This window comes from Helicoverpa armigera, chromosome 23 (genome assembly GCF_030705265.1).
Source record: "Helicoverpa armigera isolate CAAS_96S chromosome 23, ASM3070526v1, whole genome shotgun sequence".
NCBI lineage: Eukaryota > Metazoa > Arthropoda > Insecta > Lepidoptera > Noctuidae > Helicoverpa > Helicoverpa armigera.
This window is the reverse complement of record NC_087142.1, coordinates 4169586-4189835: the sequence shown is the minus strand read 5'-3', so window position 1 is coordinate 4189835 and position 20250 is coordinate 4169586. Positions and strand designations below refer to the sequence as shown.

The 20250-nt window shown below is 36.3% G+C and overlaps 3 protein-coding genes across 8 annotated transcripts in view; 2 read left to right on the top strand and 1 right to left on the bottom strand.

Moving 5' to 3' along the window:
* The window catches only part of LOC110377229 (annexin B9), a 367919-nt gene extending 356285 nt beyond the window's left edge, over positions 1-11634 (top strand). Inside the window, exons 1-8 of one of the 6 annotated variants that reach the window (XM_021336024.3) lie at positions 1690-1808; positions 2069-2111; positions 3129-3305; positions 6376-6580; positions 7817-8046; positions 8775-8871; positions 9286-9467; positions 11362-11634. In XM_021336024.3, coding sequence (XP_021191699.1) covers positions 2082-2111; positions 3129-3305; positions 6376-6580; positions 7817-8046; positions 8775-8871; positions 9286-9467; positions 11362-11412 — 972 coding nt within the window. In that variant the 5' untranslated portion in view covers positions 1690-1808; positions 2069-2081 and the 3' untranslated portion in view covers positions 11413-11634. Of the gene's footprint in view, positions 1-1689; positions 1809-2068; positions 2112-3128; positions 3306-6375; positions 6581-7816; positions 8047-8774; positions 8872-9285; positions 9468-10384 lie in introns of those variants that run through there. The other 5 variants (XM_021336023.3, XM_064040814.1, XM_021336021.3 and 2 more) reach the window with 5 other exon arrangements.
* LOC110377231 (DNA repair protein RAD51 homolog 3) lies at positions 10846-15832 on the bottom strand. The gene is made up of 7 exons (XM_021336025.3): positions 15647-15832; positions 15389-15519; positions 14840-14946; positions 14264-14430; positions 13649-13777; positions 13029-13226; positions 10846-11676 (listed from the first exon to the last, which is right to left on the bottom strand). Exons 1-7 carry the CDS (start codon positions 15686-15688, stop codon positions 11644-11646), a joined length of 807 nt encoding a protein of 268 aa, XP_021191700.3. The 5' UTR covers positions 15689-15832; the 3' UTR covers positions 10846-11643.
* Positions 15833-16079: 247 nt separating this feature from the next.
* Positions 16080-19981, top strand: LOC110377203 (mediator of RNA polymerase II transcription subunit 29). Its single transcript, XM_064040823.1, has 5 exons — positions 16080-16405; positions 16492-16553; positions 16810-16894; positions 18925-19023; positions 19802-19981. Exons 1-5 carry the CDS (start codon positions 16190-16192, stop codon positions 19913-19915), a joined length of 576 nt encoding a protein of 191 aa, XP_063896893.1. The 5' UTR covers positions 16080-16189; the 3' UTR covers positions 19916-19981.
* Positions 19982-20250: the final 269 nt, after the last annotated feature.

Here is a 20250-nt window from a genome sequence, read left to right as displayed (position 1 = left end):
CAGATAGGTATCCTATTATGATTTTGTTAAATGTCTGAGATTTCCAAAGGTTCATTGTTCTGTCAATTACACAACTATAAAAAGAAATTAATAATAATGCACCTTCATATCAGCACTTTCCAACCTAAAGGATAGGTACATCTAATATCTAATAATAGGGAATAAAACGAATAAATAAGTTAATGGAAAATTATTAAATTTATCCTTCTCGTCTGTGGTTTGATGAGGATAGTGATGTCCTACATTTAGCATTATCTTACACTTTATGCATTAAAAAAGTTAATAATTATTTTATGCAGGAAAACCATGTCTCTTTTCACTTAATTAGCAAAATCATGTACCAATTAATTTTATTATTGAGTCTACCGGCCGTCCAGACAAAAATAATTTATTACCTTCGAGTATATCACTTAATTAACAGGATAGCACTGTCAAAGCCCTACGGAAAATCCATTTATAAAGAGAAAGATATATCCAGACAAAAATAAACCTGTTTATTTTATTTAATAACCTATTTTACCTGCAGCTAAATATCTAGGTATTACAACATGCTAAGCCTAGTCTAAGGAATAACTTTTACTTCAAGTAACAGACACGCCTAGACTGTTTACACCGTCAATGAGATCATTAACCTATGCACGTAATTTCCTACACAAATACATACCTACAACTAAATAAAACGCATAATCAACTCAACGTGATTTTAAGCTCGGGAGCTCGGCAGTAATTTTCTCATACAAGTTCGAGCGGGAAGACCGTAAAATTCTACCTGTCTATGGTAAAGAAAAAAAGATTGCACAGCTATCTATTCCTAATGAATTAAGAAAAAATAAATAAGAAGAAGAATCTAAAGGCTTATTTAGCTGTTCTATAATGAAATTAAAGCATTCTAATAGTGAGGTAATGTGGTTAGTTTCACGATAGAGGTTCTGCAGAAAGCCGGAGTCCCGCCGCGCCGGTAACACGGCGGTCGGCCGCGGTGGCGCGGCTAGCCGACGCGGACGGTGATGTCATCGCTAGCGAATAACTTACGTGGCCCAGGGGTGCTTACAAATGGGGAACACTGGAAAAAACTACATTTGGAATTATTATAAAGTTACTATTTATCATATAACTGAAAATTGGATTACATTTTCTTACATGCGACGCATGCCTTGTCACTGTGAAACTGTGATCGATTAGATAGGAAATATTAAATGAATCAGTTTTGAAGACTAACAATATAACACGCTTGGTATTGATTTGGACTAAACTAATTATTATAAGTGGTACATTTTAGTAAAGAAACTAGACATAAAAAGTAGACAAAAAGAAAATCCTAATCTGAAAACTAAAAAACATGTTCCTGTAAGGCTAATGGGGGTAGGTTCATGTTCAAGGCCTAAGAAACGAGCGTTTCGGAATTATGGGAACCTATGTGATAAAAATCGGAACAACATCCGTTTTTAGTATCCAGCAGAGCGCTTATCGTAACGAATGAAATCTACGAAGTTTTGATACTTAGGTAGGTATCCGATAAATAATTTGATAAAGCTTATGTTTACAGATAACTCATACCCATAATCTTATATTTTTATTTTCAAGAGATATCCTTCTATTTACCAACGCAGGTAGGTACACATGGAACCGTGGTTTTATATTTGTATTCCAAAACGGACCATAGTACAGCCAAAGGTTTGTAATCTCTGAACGGAGCGAGAGGCGAGAGGGCGAACAAAAACAGCTTCGACCGACCTCACCGAGTTTCATTCGAGTCGAGCGTATTTCGGAATTCGGTCTGTAGTGATTTGGGTGTGTCGCTGAACAAAGTACGTACTATTTTACTGCATTTACCTACTATCCCGCTTTAAAATAGTGTTAGAAAGCTTTGTAGCAACAGTTTAATGTGGAAGAATAAGTATTTATTGCAGTAATTCAAAGTGTAGGTCGATATTTGCCGGCAGGCGGCGTCGTGCCGCTGCAATGTTTGTTAATCGCTAAATGCCGGCCCGCGTTGATAGCAAATTGTTTTATTTTTAGCGCATACCTACGTGAAAGCAACTGTTTAACATTATTTTCTGTTCTCCAGGAAACTAATCAACATGAGTGGACAACAGTACTACCCTTACAAGGTAAGTTATCCACCTACTTGACTACCTACATGGATATAATTCTATAGATTTCTCACGGGATGATGTCATACTTAGCGAGGCTACCAATAGGCACAAGGTGCAAAAATAATTCGTGTTACGATAATTTTTAGCCAGGAAAATGTATCATAAGCACCAATATTTGTGTTTTATGAGAGTATTCGAATACAAAATAAATGGACTGAAACGAAACTTTCATCTGTAGGGTACCCTCTCCCCAAAACTACCTACTAAAGTAATCAATTTGATATCTATATCTACATAGTTATAATGTCTATAGATTTTTATGGTAAGGGGAGCGGAGAAATCACGCCCTATCCGCCCCATGACTAAGCTAACCGTGCCAAGGCCACACTTGGCTGCGGGGAGGAAATCTCCATAAGTATATAAAGATATCAACTTAATGACGTAATTCTCGTCTGTTTAGCGGTTCAATGATAATATATTGCCGATGATTCTACCGCTTAATATAATAAGGCATTTAAATATTCTACTTTACCAACAACGAGAGCAAAAAACAACTCGTATGATCTTTTTTTTTTGTCGTTAAATCGTCATCTTTTAAATGATGTCTAAGTTTAAAGTTAGCGAATTACTCATCATTGAATAGTAAAGGAGGGTTCCTAAGAATTCGATTGTGTAGTGCCAAATTGTTCTGATTCAGCTATGCATCATCCTGTCATCTTGTTAGATGGTAATCAAAGGGCAGATTTGTTTTGTTTCGTGTCTAACCTGTCATTGTTTACAATTGAACAGTTTAGCTGACATGTAGGTGGACCCGGAACTGAAAACTTTTTTGATCTTCAACATCTTGAGGTAACCATCAGATCATCTAGGTACTATTAATGGGCGACTACTTCTCCAATTTAATAAGAAAGTACAGGACCTCCTGTAACGACAAGACTCAAGATTGCGCTTGTCTGCTGTCAAAGCCCAGTATATCCCTTCTAGCCATACAGGACCTGTTTCTACTTCATTAACGTCTACTCCTCTCCACAGTGCACCCCCACGGTGTACCCAGCGGAGCCCTTCGAGCCTGCTGCGGACGCCGAGACTCTTCGCAAGGCGATGAAAGGAATCGGCACCGATGAGAAAGCCATCATCGATGTCCTTTGCAGACGTGGTATCGTCCAGCGTTTGGAAATCGCTGAGACTTTCAAGACCAACTATGGCAAGGTGAGCTAAATTACCTATTTACTTTACTCTTTACTATTATATTTGTTTTTAGAAGAAAAACGAGGCGGGTGTTTCTTCGGCTTGCCTTGAGAAAAAACACTAACAAAGATCAAGGTCGTTCTCATTTAAATTCGAGCACATAGGTAGCATTACCGCATCAAAACAATGTGATCATGAAAAACATCCGAGAACCGCCTCCTTTTTGGGAAGTCGTTTAAAATGTAGATTGATAGATTTATGACAAAAGTGGTTATTTGAGGGCAGAGAGACTCAGACTTAGTAACTAAACCCTTTTTAGTCAATTAGCATATGATTCGGTCATCTTTTAACTTCTGCTTTCGGCCTACAATGATGCACGGTCTTGACCTCACTCATGATCATGATAGTGTCGGTGCTTAGATTAACTACTACTACTAGGTATATCATAGTTCAACGTATTTATCTGATGAACAGCAGCAATAGACCATAAAATCAATGCCTGTAAATCAGAATCTTATTCGATTTTAGATAGACAATATATTGGTGAATCAATGAAACGGTAATACTGTTTACTACATCTATCGAAAAATTTGATATAGGAAGCTGGTTCCAACGGTATTTTGAATCTGCATGAAAATGTGTAGAACTATTACAGCTAGTTCTTTAGCTTTTACTTAGATACACACGCGAATAAAATAGAAAGCGGTGTAAAAATGCCGCAGAGTTTGCAGTAACAGGAATTTTACGAGTGCCTTGTAAACATTATTCTTCACTCATTTCTACAAGTACAATTAGTCACACGAATCATCATTTCAAGTGACCTTTCTGCACTGTCTAGTGATGTGACTTCACGATAAAGTTGTTATGTGTCATCGATACTTTGATATAAGTACCCAGGCTCGATTAAAATATTATCAGCACAGAATGGCCCTCTACTTTTAATAAGAAAAAGTAAACAATTTAATTATAAATTCCGCTTGGTACACGATAAAAGAACTCATGAATAACTTTACAATAGATTATGTATTCTTCATTATCGTTTAAAAACACGGGCCTAGAAACAAGTGATAAACAAATTATCCCACGATAGATTACGTCATTCGTAATTACGTTAATTATCATTGTTATATTTTGAATTTTAGGCCTCAGAAAGCCTTGATGTCTGGCTCCTTGTAAATGGTTCGACTGTTGACTGGCCTCGGCATCAGCCTTCCGTTGTTAGTCATCGTTGATTCATGATCATGATTCTAGTTGCATTGACATTAGAGCAATAATCGTTATTTCTAGTTTCGCTTTTATTGTGAATCATTTAACGAGGGTTTAATGGTGTTAACAGCTTTTTGCAGACACTGATCTAGCAATTAGAGAATTACATAGACAGTTTAATTTCTTAGATAGTTTCGCAGATACAATACGTTCTGTTATTATATACCGTTAAACTTACTATTAGGTTTATTGGGAGAACTACATACATAGATTTTTTTTGTTTTAACGACAATATCTTGCTGATATACGCGTTATTTGTAATGTAACATACATAGTGTAGAATCGTGCATGAAAGATAAAGTATTACATGCAATATGAATGATGTTTATAACTCCTATCTACAGTTTTGTTTGCATTTTCCTATCTAATCATATAGGTATGTTTGCCATCTGTTATTATGTCATGTTTTGTATAATTTTAGCTGGGTGATATGGCGTCTAGCTAGAATTGTAATCAACTAAATGGCTTTATGCACGCGTTTAGCCACATTTAATGGATTACACATGTGATGTGTACATTAACTTTTTATCATGATATTGACATGTTTTTAAGGCAGATATTACAAAATCGTCAATTTTAACCTAGTAGTCAAATATATATCTATAGCGAGCGAGGAACACGAAACGCTAGATTGTCTCACAGATTCGAAATTGCTTTGCTTCGACATCTAGAAACATTGACCTTTAATTTTGGAGACCCAAGAAATCAAAAGGACTAATTCGTGCTTGAAATTCTTCCTCAATCTCAGAACAGTTAGTCTGTTTATGTGTACCAAAACGTAGGCGCAATATTATACATGACTGACATAAAGATTGCCTCGTTATGTGCAGTGCCTCGTCAACGCGATTAGCCAACGCAGCTAAAACTAATAAACAATGGCTGACAATTACTCATTGTTCAAAAATTCCTTTTTCCTCATTTTCTTGGCGTTGTTACCGCCAATCAGTGTTCAGAATTGCTGAACCATTGAGTCAACACCTTGATAACGAGACTCAAGCGTGACCATATTACAAGCCAATAATCATGAAAAGGGGATAGCGGTGTATCTCTATACAAATAATATAACAAAGAAGAAACCTTTTATTGTTTGTTTGTATCAGTTCAGTTGTTTCGGAGCAAAGGCTACAAGTAAAATAACCTAAAAAACTAAACCGAATTGAACATTTTTTTTACTGTTGGAAAGCTAGACTACTTATATCCACGGAGGACAAAAAACTAGACTATATCCGAGTAACGTACGGTATACCTATTTTGTCCGGGTACGGCAGAAGTTTCCCCGGCACGCGAAACAGCTAGTCTTTATAACACTAATTCCATAAAATCTAGATCGCTATAGTGCCGTAGTATGGCGCATAGGCTACTAATAACAATCAATATTGTTTTACGATTACCAATTGGACTCGGCTTCATTGGCACATAAAATGTTGCATGTAAAATGGAGGCGAGTCAATGTCGTGTGACCGAGTTTGATATGCCGGTGGCAGCAGGTGAACGGTTCCGACTAACTGATTGAATGATTACCTACAGGACTTTTTGTTGTTTGTCCTTTAAATTGAATCGACAAGTGGACTCTTTGGTTGTAGTGGTTCTTTGAACTAGGAGGATAGGGGCTTAAAATCGGCCAGCGCATGTAGGTTTCATTTATGAATGTCTAATAGTTGTTTCCGAGACCTCATTTAACTGTTAAAGTTTTGAGTCATCGTTTAAAATTACTGTAATATACCTGGGTGCATTACTAACTCCAGTTATTTCCTCTACCTACCCTATTGGCCACTATGTATAAGACAATAACGGCAATAACTAACCAGATTTCTTTTTGTTTTAGGACTTAATCTCCGAGCTGAAGAGCGAGCTGAGCGGAAACTTGGAGAACGTGATCGTGGCGCTCATGACTCCCCTCCCCCACTTCTACGCCAAGGAACTGCATGACGCCGTCGCGGGGCTTGGTACTGATGAGGAAGCCATCATTGAGATCCTCTGCACACTCTCCAACTACGGCATCCGTACCATCTCTGCTTTCTACGAGCAATGTAAGTTTAATAACGAAAGAACGAGGTTAATACTGGTACTCATTCAATTTAGGTATATTGGGAGGTGACCCAAAAGTCTGGGTATATATAATCTAGAACATTTATTGACCTTGTCTAGATAAAACTACTCAATTTTCCTAAAAGGTTGAAGGGTCATGAGCCCATAAAACACAAGCCCACCTTTAGCCAAAGCAATTAAGCCCGAGCCTAATGCCTTCGACCTTAATTCAACTGACATTTCGGACTACTCCTCCTAATATAAAGGGAGCAGTTCCATTATCTTGAATAGACCATTAGATAAGCGGTCCTAGTCAGCGGTTAGTTTAGTTTTAACGAAATTTAAATCTGTTATGAATTAAAGAGCGACTTTTACTACAAGGCAATAAAAAATTACAACCTCTTGTAAACTACGCAGGAAATAGCCGTCAAGGGAACTTCAAAGCGATGCAATCTTATGAAATAACAGAAAACGGTTATAACCGAGTTGTTGTTGTGTAATAAGGGAAACCTGTATGACATTACAGAGACCGCACGAAGGTCGGCTTTAATTCAAGATAATGATATTTTAACAAGTTTTATTTTCATGGATCATGAACTGAATGAAATATTTTAAGTGTACCTCTGTATATTTTAACTATAAATAAGTTAGAAGCAAACACAGTCGTCTTCGTTTGCATTTCAAATATCTATAAGGAGTTGGCCATGAGGCACTAGGACACGCAAAGGATACTATATGACGTCAGCATTCGTGACAGTCTCGCCAAAGAATATTAAACTGGGTGCCAACAACCGACACACAGGAAAATGTTCATGTAACAAACATAATTTAATTAATTACCTATTTGTGCTATTAGTAGGCAGAAATATAACGAACTCAGATAATGATTTAATGAATTTTGTTGTGTTTTAGAATTTCTATGTTTCTATGTCCGTTATTTACGCTAATTAATTGTAGTTTTCCGTATTCATACAAAATACATGTGTATTATCTAACTGTCACAAAAATTGCCAGCTGCTAAGTAATATCTGTATCGTATTATTCTATAAAATATTTGTATGGCTTAACTCATTTCATAGATACTCAAAATCTAAGCATGAGATCCATAAGGATAAGTTTCTCCTTATAAAAATAAGATCTTTATGTGGTAAAGCCATAAGAGAACCATGTGACTTGAAGTTGTTCGACCTTTGCCACCTATTTAGGGACAGTAAAACAACTATATTTCCCTTCAACAGTGTACAACAAGAGCTTGGAGTCTGACCTCAAGGGCGACACATCTGGCCACTTCAAGAGGCTGTGCGTGTCACTCTGCATGGCCAACCGTGATGAGAACCAGGGCATCGATGAGGGAGCGGCGAAGGCTGATGCTGAGGCTCTCGCGTCTGCCGGCGAGGGACAGTGGGGCACTGACGAGTCTGTCTTCAACTCCATCCTTATCACACGCTCTTACCAGCAACTTAGACAGGTAAATAATAGATTTATTTTCAGATACTAAGCTCATAACCTCTAAGTTTTCTTCGTCTAACGGCTAGAGCGAAAATTCATGAGTTTCACGGAAATCACTCTCGAATCGTGACAGTGTATGCATATGTATCTCCAAAAATTGATTCGTGCTAATTTACTACGTTTAGAAACGCTTGAAAAATGAATATTGCAATTCTAAATTCTGTCTCTCGCCTCATTAAGTGCAATTGAAATGCTAATTTTACAAAAAAGTTGATTTGCATCACACAGGTTTGTTATAAATGCATTATTCAAGCATGTGGTGTGCCAGACTAGCAGATGTTACAGTTTGTAAATTTTTACAAAAATGATAATTTTTAATTTCTCTGCACGTGTATCTAGTTGTTTGAACAGAGCAGCTAAAAATATTTATCAAGGTGACACGAGTATTCCATAGCTACTTATGGTGTAGGTAAGCTTTTATTTTTACGGCGAGCGTCGCCGAAATGCCAAGAGTAAACCCGTTTTAGTTGACGATGCCTAAACCAAAAGATCAACGTTGTATAGCAACATGTTTTTAGCCATGATATCTGTGCATAACCATCAGTGTTCGGAATAGGCACAAAAAGTTTTTCATGACTCATAGTCATAAATCTAGATAGCACGGTTCAATTGAGGCTGCAGACTGCAAACACATAAATTAGTCAAGATTCATTTGACGCAATCGTCTAATTGTCTGATACGTTCCAGATCTTCGCTGAATACGAGCAGATGACCGGCAAGGACATCGAGGAGACCATCAAGAAAGAATTCTCTGGAAGCATCGAGAAAGGCATGCTTGCTATCGGTAAGTTTGTCACGAACACAGCTGATAACCTCCCTAACTCCCTACTTAAATAAAATACATGAAACAAGTACAATATAACCGCAAAAATCGTACACGAAAAAACTAGCAAAAGATTCAATTACTCACCTCTAAACAACAGGCAAGGTCATGTAAGAGGAAGTGAGTGATGTAACCTTGCTCAGTCAGTCAACTTTTTGTTGGTACAGCGGAATTACCCGTATTACTGACAATGTAGTACATTCCGAAATTGACACTGTTATTGATATGCAATCTCTAGGTACCGTTCTTTGGCCCCTTACGACTTACATTTAAGAAAAAAAATGTCTTAAGGGTCTTCCGATTGCCAATTTTGTGGAATGATTAGGTCAAAGTTTGCTGCCATATTAATCCGACTCCATCGTTATTATTTTCTAGTCAAGTGCGTTAAGAGCAAGGTAGGCTTCTTTGCCGAACGCCTGTACTACTCCATGAAGGGACTGGGAACCAACGACAAGACCCTCATCAGAATCATCGTCAGCCGTTCAGAAATCGACCTCGGTGACATCAAGCAAGCTTTCCTTGACAAATACGGAAAGTCCTTGGAGAGCTGGATTGCCGTAAGTTATTCCTTCAAATCCGCTTACATTTTGGGAATTACTTAAACGCATCAAATCATTTGGGATTTTTATGGTTTGTTCACCACATTTATCCTCTTCAATTGACTTCAATTAATGTCTTTTTGGAGATCTCTTTTTAAGACATATGACCTCGAAATCAGACATGGCTATTAACACTAGTCAATTGAACAGGATGCTCTGAGATATTTTGCTGTCGTGAAATTTAGAGTCAATGTTAATTTACTTTCATTATTTAAATTTTTGTTTGATGATTTAGTGGCTTCAATTTTGTTTCTCTACGTATATATCCCCATATAACATTTTTCCATCTAACAAATGTTTATTCGATATTAGAAAATCCATATTAATATTAACCACTCATAAATTAATGTTGCTAATCATTAAATCATATAACATCTACTCCACCCCGTGAAAAGCAACTGTAACAATCACTAACATAACCATGGCCATAATTTGTATTATAAAAATTATATATTCAAACTAATAGCATGATATTTTTGTGGTATTCTATACTTTAAGAAACTGACCCATACATTATGAATTGTGAAGTAAATTCCGACACGTCTAAGCTTTAATAACTGAATACTTCTCAACGCGCATGTGGGGTGAATAACGCGTAGAGCCACTAGAAATCATCTCGATACTATTATAGAATGTGTGTTCCATTAATAACTAAAAAAACATCATTATTATAACCAGACTATACAGATCTATTTATTCTATTTATTTCAAAGACGATCAGTTAAACAACACATTGTTTTTTTATTTGTGAGTTTTGTTTTCGATTTGTGTTTATGTTTCTGCTAACAATGTTTTCATTACAAACGTGTTAAAATGAATTTGAATGTGTCTGAGGAATGACAGACGTTTAGAATAGTGGCCCATTTTGATTACAGGATGACACTTCCGGAGATTACAAGAAGGCTCTGTTGACTCTTGTTGAATAGATTGAGAATGTGGCCTCTCAAGGTGTCTCCAGACTGCGATTACCACCTAGTTCTGTATAAGTTTGTCTGTGTCAATTTTGTTAGGTTACTAAGTGATCTGTTAGGGTTACGGTACACTGAGGACTTTACCGACCGGCACTCTCAACAACACTTAAGGTCACATTGCCATCTCCACTAACGGCCAGTTTCGTCTTCAGTGTGCCACGTCTTTAGGTTATCCGCGACGGGTATACACTTAAAAAGATCTGTATATTTTGCTTCCTATTAGCCTTACTCACTGTCATGTAATTCTTTGCACTGTAGCTAACCGCTTCGTGTCGTGTTATGCATGAGGGTAGCGGAACACGTCCGCCTGTGCGTGTCCCTTTGACCTAGTTTTACAAGTAGATGTTACAATTTTTCAGGAGGACTTAGGAGGTCCGCTCGGTGAACTCCTGTCGACAATGTGTTACTAAAGCCTCACCAATGCTTACATATAACACTCAGTATTACGAGCGCCATATGTGTGACAATGCTGCAGTGTGAAGTTTTATTCTAATCACGACACGCGTGTCAGCATATTATCGACCGAGTACAATAAACCTCGTTGCATTTTAAAGACATTTATTTTATTATTTATAGATATCTTCGTAAGATATTTTGTGATACACTTTCGAATAACGTGAAACTACAATCATAAGTAATGGGCCAGTTTCTTTTGTATTTTAGCAAACTGTGCAAGCGGTAGATTTATCTAAATATTCTTTCCAGGATGACCTATCGAGTGACTTCGGAAATGTGCTAGTCACACTTTGTGCTTAATCCTGCAGAATGAATTATATTTTTTTATTAAAGTTATTATTTTTTATACAAGTAACTGTATGGCTTGGCATGCTGTTTTGTATAAACTGAGCTAACGTTACAAAGTACAATGTAATGATTTGCAGGACGATACGAAAGGCGACTACAAACGCGTGTTACTCACTCTAGTGTCGTAACAAAGTGAACGCATAATACTTCGCGATGAAATCCTACTGGATACAGTTCCGTAAAGTTCCATTACTACTTAATACTGCCTATACATTGTATAACTGTTGAGATGTTATAGAAATTAAAGCTTGATATTTTTGTGAAAAATGAGATATTTATTGGTGCTGTAGTTTCGTTTACAATATACACATATTTACATTTAATAATTAATTAAACTACTATGTATGTTCTTACGTGTTTTATTCCACATCCCTTATTCCCTCTCCTGTTATCTGAAAAAATATCAAAACTTTTCTTAGAAATTCCGAATAATTAATACACACATCAAGAAGACAGTAAAATCTACTTTCGTAAGCTTATAAAAAATGACTTGCATAGCCAGGGATTGTATCTACCACATTATTTGCTAGAATATTTTCGACACAGTTATTATACGCATACGACGCGAATTTGGCAAACAGTCAAGTAGTGCGTTGGCCATTACCAGGAAAGCCCTGTTTACATTGGCGGCGCTCCAAAACTCTCATCAATGATAATGCCTACATCAAATATTGATTTTCGATTACGTAGGTAGTAAATATTTGGGTCAAACTTTCCGAAAGCACTATAATACTGCTATCTCCGTAAATTACCCAAGGGAATTTTTGGTAAGTGAGCTTTCATTAGCGATGGAGTGATTGATCTCATCTTTTCATTGTAATAGGTACACAAATACCTTATACCTACTCTATCCACAGGACTGCTTTCCCCAATGAGCAAACACACAGGGATAATATCCTTTGCAAATTATACGAATTGACTCCAATCTCGACAAATCCAGGTACCTATCGGTAGATACGTAAATGTCGGGTGCCAAAAGTAAAATACAGGTTCTCCGTTTTCTACACAATTATGTGGGAGATACGCTAAAGGCAATAAACTATTTATACTACCTACTCTAAAAAAAGTGAAAAACACTGCAGCATGATTCAACTCTGCTGGAACGCAACTATAAATACCAAGATGCTTCCACGTGTAACACGAAAATAAATTAAAACTTTAGCATTGAAAGCGATAGCTTATTCTTATAAATATTTATTACAAGTCCAACGTTCAAAAGATTATTTGCAAAAAAACTTGCGTTTGCAGATAGATTGTGAACATCTGCATAGTGTTAGGCTAAAAAAGTTTGGATACTAGGCGTATCTGTGTCTATGGACTAAAAATAATTCAGTTTGTATCTTTTACACGTGTAAATGAGTTCATCCTCATATTTCCTGTTACTCAGCCTTCCAATTTAATTTTATAAGCAACAGAATCAATTTAGGTAAACGTTTTACAGGAAAAGATCTAGTCATATATGGAAATGTAACTGGCAGTGTTAGACTGCCTTATTCGCATATATGGATGTATTAGAAAGCACTCTAAAGGCATTCAAAATGCCAATGAACATAAAATTACCCATTAATAGCCCGATTCATGAATTTGCTGGAACGATTCCAAAAATCCTTTCACTGATAGAAGGTAAAATAAATTAACCCTACCTACAAGAGAGGCTAGAATCCGAAGTGCAGCTACGCACCTAGTCTTACAACTAACAATGCTTATGGACAGAGTAGTATAAAAAATAAATATAAATTCTTACCTGAAACCTAGCCACAGCATTACAAGCAACATTGCTCTTCAGCAACAACGCCAATCTGTGTGTAGGATCGTCACATCTTTGCGGGGTACTCAACAACAGTCGTACATTACAACGGTGCGCCCACGCATCGCCTAACGAGCCTACAATACCGCCGCCTGATAGACCCACTCGGGTGCTCATCTCGTTTGATAATACCACCTGGAATGTTGGATTTGTAAGTGCAAAGGTTCTCGATACGGTAAAGTTTGTTAGTACCTAAGTAAATTAAAAATCATGCATCATAAGTATAAGATATTAAGGCCCTGATTTCAAAAAGCGGAGAGATGTTTTCAAACAATAAATAGAATTACTCCGCTCAGGGATACCACTGAATGGATGAAAACGAGATGTCTGCATAACGAAGTTATATTGCTTACTTAAAAAAATCTCCGATCCGCCTTGGTGGAGCTTGAGTTTTATGCATGCTGTTTTTTTCCTATTTAAAAATTGAAAGTACCTAACTACGTCCGTTCAAATTTTTTTTCAATTTTAAATACGCGAATTTAAGTGTAATTTGCTTTGATAACTGCATTAATTTACATGATAGGAATAACAAGATTAAAAACACTTAAGTATCTCACCGCAATTTGATGTTCTATCGCAATTTTCTGCAGCTCAGCCATTTGTCTGAATAACAGTCCTGTTCTCTGCTTGGTGGAGATGCCATCTTTGAAGGGATATGCTATTGAGTCTATTGCTATCAGTTTTACCTTTAAAAGCATTCATCATATATTACAAGTGCAAAAGCAAGTCTCTCTATAAATTAGACTTACATCTCTTTCACGCTAGAGAATTTTCCGCCCAGCTTTTTCGAGAGAGCATATCGTTCAGCCGTTATTGCAAAAAAATTATAACCACAGTTTGAAAAGATGATGCTTGGACCTGCGCGACCGATTTTTAGCCGAACGGAATCTAGTTATTCCATGCGCTTAACAAAATTATACAAGCACGTCAAAATCCGCTAGTGTGAAAACTCTCTTAACGTAATTACTGTATTGTTTGTAGCTTCGTTTTATTGTTCCTATATAATTAAGTAACTAAGCGAAGCCATTAAACAGCATTAATTAACTGCACTTTATTTCAGTGAGAAAAAGTGATGATGCAGAAGCTTGTGACTGTTATACTATTATAAAAAACATACAAACTCAGTCACCTCCTCCTTTATGGGAAGTTGGTTAATAGAGAAAATAGCTTACCTTAGGATGTTCCTCTATAAATCTAGGGAGTCTGTACATGAATGCACAGAACTTTTCCAGACCGAACGCATCAACATAGTGGAGCTTGCTTAATGCTTCATCTTCTGTAATTTGTAGCGGCTTTCCCAGTACGCTTTGACATTTCAGCAGGGTTGTACTAAGGATCTCTACAATATAGAATATACTTTCTAGAAGTAACAATACTCTAGTATATGTATAGCCAAAGCAGACTAAAAAAAAAGATTCAGAAAAAAGCACAACTGAAATATTTATTTATTTAACTTTATGCAAAAATTCATTACATAGGCAGACTTAATGTCACAGGCGTTCTCTCCAGTCAACCTTAGGGTACGCAGAGATAATATGGCAGGTGCATCAATTAATTAAAAAAATTAAAATAGAAATAGTGATTTTTAAAATGATTTTCAGTATTAACTAACAAGCAATTGCAGCACAAAGGCAGCATTAATAAGCCATGATAATTTTGACTTTAGACTAGGAGCTAGCAAAGCAAGTTTTTGTAATTAACTAGGTAGAACAAATCAGCTAAGTTCATGAACATGGTGACCAGTTTACCTCTAAACCTAGATAAAGTGAAGTGAGTATTAGTATCTATGTAAAGTGCTTCAGCATCTAGTCCACCTAGGTCTTTAGGTATTTGCACCGATGCACACAGCTGCAAACTGCAAAATATACACAAAAAACCTAGTTTACCATAAATCACAGAATTGGCTGAAGCTGTTTTCTAACAACTAGCTTTGCTTAATGCCGGCCATACAAGCTATGGAGAGATTCACCAGTGCAGGTATGCCTGCGCAGGATTATTTTGGTAAGTTACATACGTTGACATAAGTTTGGTAAAGAAAACACTAAGTTACTCTCCTTATGCTATACACGCTACATTCACCTGTGTAGGTAGACTGGAATGTGTGTAGTTCAAAAACTGCCAGGTCTATTCCCACACACATTCCTGTCTACCTAAGGTAGAAAAAGTAGAAAAAATAATCCCATGTGAAAAACTAATACTTAATCGCTTTTTCTGGTATTAATTATACAATAATACCTAGTAGAGTAACAAAGTAGTACAGCCAAAATTATGTTTCTCTAATGAAAATATAAGCATACCATAGTTGTGTTTTCCCAGAGCCCGGCAATCCTAGCAATTCTGTCATGCTGCCTAGCTGGAATCCATCGGTACCCAAAATGCTGTCTAGACTCTGACTGAAAGATGCCACTGAAGGAAGACTGGTTTCCCGCTGGAAATATACACAATGAAAACTGTAGTTTTGTGGACAATATAGTTCCATTACACTTTAAGGAAGTAATTAAGTACTTAGGTAACATATAATTTTATTATAACTGATTATTTATTGTAGAACTTACCTGCCATAATTCCGTTGCGTTATGGATCTTGAAAGATTTCATATGGAATTGTTAATGGAAACAAGAAATCATATCACTTTATTTTTAATCGATAATATTTACACGAAACAAAATAATTAATTTAAACTTTACAACAATAACAAACTTTTCCTTTTCCCTCCCAATTTTCGAAAATATGTCACTCAAATCAAATACGTCAATGTCATTAAGATGATTCGTCGAAAAACCATCCAGAAATGGGAGTATAAAAAATATCTCAGCCTATAGAGTTTGGAATTAGTATTTTGGGGGATCTGAAATATTTTTGATGATGAAGTTCGATTTCACTGGTAGACTGCTACATGAAAAAAATAACCTTTCCATCCTGTCTTCATAATTTACTGTTTCATGCCGTTTCAGAACTTGGCAAAACTGTCACCAGCTGTCAACGTCAAGTACACAAGTGACATTTGTTGTGTTTGCAGATTCCTATCGTGGTGTGAATATAAACATTAGTATAAAATCGCAATTAAATATAAATAGAATCCCTTTACGACACTCAAGATGAATCACAACCAAATGAACATGCATGTACATATGAATACCGTTGGCCAGACACCAAATGTCGGCGCTCAAATGCCAGTACCAGGTACAATAATGCAACAGCAGTCTCCACAGCAAATGCAGCCTGCAATGCCTCAGCAACCACAACAACAAGAGAAAATGGATAATATATCGAGAGTTAAGACTCTTATGGGCTCCCTGCGTGAGTCCATACCGGTAAGTATACGTAAAACCAAAAGTAGCAAAGGTAGACCTCTATTGTGCCTTGACTGGAGATTTCACAATAAAACCTTATTTTTCAGATGACCTTAAAGTCTGCGGCTCAAATTTTACATCAGAACCATAATATAGATTCCAACTCTCAGTAAGTATCATGGAAAACATACAATTATATTATATTTTACTGCTGGTATTATATTCGGAATATAATATAAAACAGCAAACTAGCAAAGTGCTTGTTGAACTTTTTGACTGATGGGCACAAAGACACAAAAATATCAGGATAGGATACAGTACCTACCATAATAAACTTATAAAACTAATTCAATTTGAGAAAACTAAACCATAGCCACTGGTCAAAAACAAATTTATTATACTTTCTTCTTATCTCCCCCTTTCAGGAAAGGCATTGACAACCCAGTACCAAGGTTTGATAAGAACTTGGAAGAGTTCTTCTCAATTTGTGATCAAATGGAACTCCATCTGGTAAGTCTCTTTTAGTTTAAATATAAATAAAAACAACCAGGACTATCAGCATGTCTTATAATATCCATTCCTAATAAGAAATGATTTCTTTCAAATGCATGTCTCCGTCATATGAGGTAGCATCAAGGGTGCCTTCAAATAAGCAACGAAAATCTGAGCTGCTACTGCGATAATCAACCTTTGTAATATAACAATAAGGGTTTAAATTATCTGCTTCAATGTGAAGTTTATTTAAACTGGAAAGCAACCACAAATGTGTATATTTGGAATGAAACAATTTGAAATGATTCTTGAACACACTTTTAGATAGCCCAAGACCAAGTTTTCTTTGGTTACATACAATGATTGTTTGGCACAAGTTTTTCAGGGGTAAACTTTTGCCACAGACTTAATGTGGGAAAGAACTGCTGACCTAAATATTAGCCATCAAAAAACTACCTAGGATACAAAATCTAGAAATTTCTTCAAGTATCTATGAACAGGGCCCTCGTTACATTGTGTGCATGTTGAAGTAAATATTGTGTATCTATGAGCTACAATTAACTTCTTGACCCGGCAACCGTCTAATCGCTATTATTATTAAATCCTTATCTGTGATGTCTTTGCGTGACACCCTGGCGAACGTCAACACCATCATATATAGGGTAGATAAATACATATGTATACTTTTCAAATACAAAACATTTCTTTAAAGGCCACGAAAAAAAATAGTAAAACTAGCAAGGAAAAAAATATCATGAAGTTATTTTAACTGTAAATTTTGTTGGTATGCAAACCAAAACCTTGAAGATTCTTGGGAGATAGTGAGATAAACCCTATTAAAATAAGTTAGTTAAGAGCCCATTATTATCTAAAAAAAAAGCATGGGTATGTGTATGGGGTTTGTCTATTTATAAAAAAAGCATGTTTTTGTATCACATTATAATGAAATACATAAGTAAGAACATTTCTCTCAAAGAATTTGTTATTCTAGACCTAAGTAATGTATTGTGATAAGTTATGGTAAATGCATTTGTTATCAGCAACTCAGGGGCAAGCATGCTTCTCTTGCGTTGTGGACCACCCACGTTACTAACACGCTTATCTTATTTATCAACATTGCTAAATAGGTAAAAGACAAATGTTTTCGTTGTTTCTTAGGTAGGTAAGTTTTGAAAGTCGCAATAGGAGCTGTCTTTCTTTTACGTTTCAAGATTTCTGCCAGCGAAGGAATACCTAGACCTCTTTAAAAAATCACTGAAGTTAGTTGTTTAATAAATAAAATTAAGTAGTTCAATTCACAAACCTTCAAGCCATTACAAGCCCACAGTTCTTGTGGTCCTTAGATTATAATCAAAGTTGTGGTAATTTTCATACAAGCTTAGGATACATGTGATAGATCATACGATCATAAAACAAAGTAAACATTCCTATTATCACTCACTGTCCATGTAAAATATATAAATGTATATACATATACAAACATATATGTTGTCTTATCGTATGTTAACTTATCCATTCTTAGATCTTTGTGTAAGTAATTAGCAGCACGGTGTTATTGTAACCTAGGTCAATACTGTTTTCAGTTTTTCGTAAACAATAACAACCATAACATTTGCTGTATAGATTATTATAGTTCTGCTTCACTACATTGTATATTTTACCACAGTATAATAGTCTGTGTTCTTTGATTAACTTTACTGGTGCATAGAAATCAAGTGAATGTTAGCATAAAAAACAGGGAGAAATTGAAAAGGAAAACATTATTACCGACCCCAAGTAAAATTGAAAATAGGTCAAGAAGAAGTAGAGATTTTTTTAATAGCCCATTATTAACTGCAATTAAAAATAAAACCGAGAAAGAGAAAATGGAGGGTGTTTACCACTTTTGGGAGCTACACAAGGACATTCTCCCTTTCAAAAAATACTTTGAGGTACCTATACCGCAAACACATATCTCAGTTATATCTGCTCTTAGCTTAGGTAAAACATCACAAACCATTATATCTGTCGGGGCTTATGTAATATATTTTTCTTTCTCCATGTTCCAGCGAACAGCTATCTCGTGCATCCAACAGGCTCAGTCGGCAGCTCACTACCTCCCTCTAACTGTCATGCCGTCGAGGCTCGACACTGGACCCGCAACCGCGGTAAGTAGCAGAACAGAACTCTTGACTTTCCAATTTTATATAATTTCATGTAACTATAACAATACTAGCTTCTGCCAGCTGTTTCACCCGCATCCCGTGGGAACCTCTGCACGAACCCATATAAAAAGTAGCCTATAGACTTCCTCGATAAATGGGCTATCTAACACTGAAATAATTTTTCGGACCAGTACTTCCTGAGACTAGCGCGTTAAAACAAACTCTTCAACTTTATAATATATGTATAGATGGATCTGTAAGGCTCGAGAAAAACAGGGCAAAAGTTGGCCCATACATTTTTATGAACTTCTGTCTTTCTCGCATGTCATTAGAGTTTCTATATTTTGTACCTAATTAGAGGAGCCACATCGCTGAACTATGATCGCCGTCGACGGAAACGTATAGGAGGATATCATCACTGAAGTGATGACTTTGACAATCAATTTATTTTATTGCTTTTCAAAGGGTGGTAGGTCTTTAGCTGCAAGCAATGGTGATTCTTAAAAATAAAACTTTTAACTCGCACGCAACAATTTTCTAATGGGAGGTTTTCTTTTTGAGAATAAAAAAAAAGTTTTCAAGAAAATTATAGATGGCGTTGCAACTACTACGTTACTGGGCCTTTGCAAAAATGCCAAGGTTAAAAATTAATTAAGTTTACAGAAGAAAATCCCTCAATGTCATGTGCTCCGTTAGCCCATTTCCATTTTACAAACTTTTGCTTTAAGTACTCGGAACTTAAGATTCTTTTCTAAGCTAAATATTTTTTTATATATTTCAGGAGTCAAGTTTAAGCTACCCCCAGTACTTGAACACGGTACGTCTACAGATTACCTACGCGAAGGATATTCATGATACCTTGGTCGCTGCTGCGCAAAACATCTCTCCCGAGTGACGTCATCTGTCTCTGTACCTTAGCACGTAAGATAATTATGCATATTTAAAAATAAAGCCCCTTTTTAATTAAACAGTAAATAGGTTTTTATTAAGTGTTATCAAAGTCCTTCACCGAGTCTGTCTGTTTGCGATAAACTTAAAAATTACTTAAACTTACCTTTTTTTTAACGACGTCAAAAACCATCAACCTCTCCCGCTGTGGGTTAGCAGCGGTGAGGGAGTGTCAGTCTCTTACTGATTAAAACCGTCGTATTCCGCCGTAGGCCTTTTATGTACCAGGGGGTAACTCTTTCGAACAATCCTGCAGCCCCGGCAGGCCTTGGCCCTACTGGG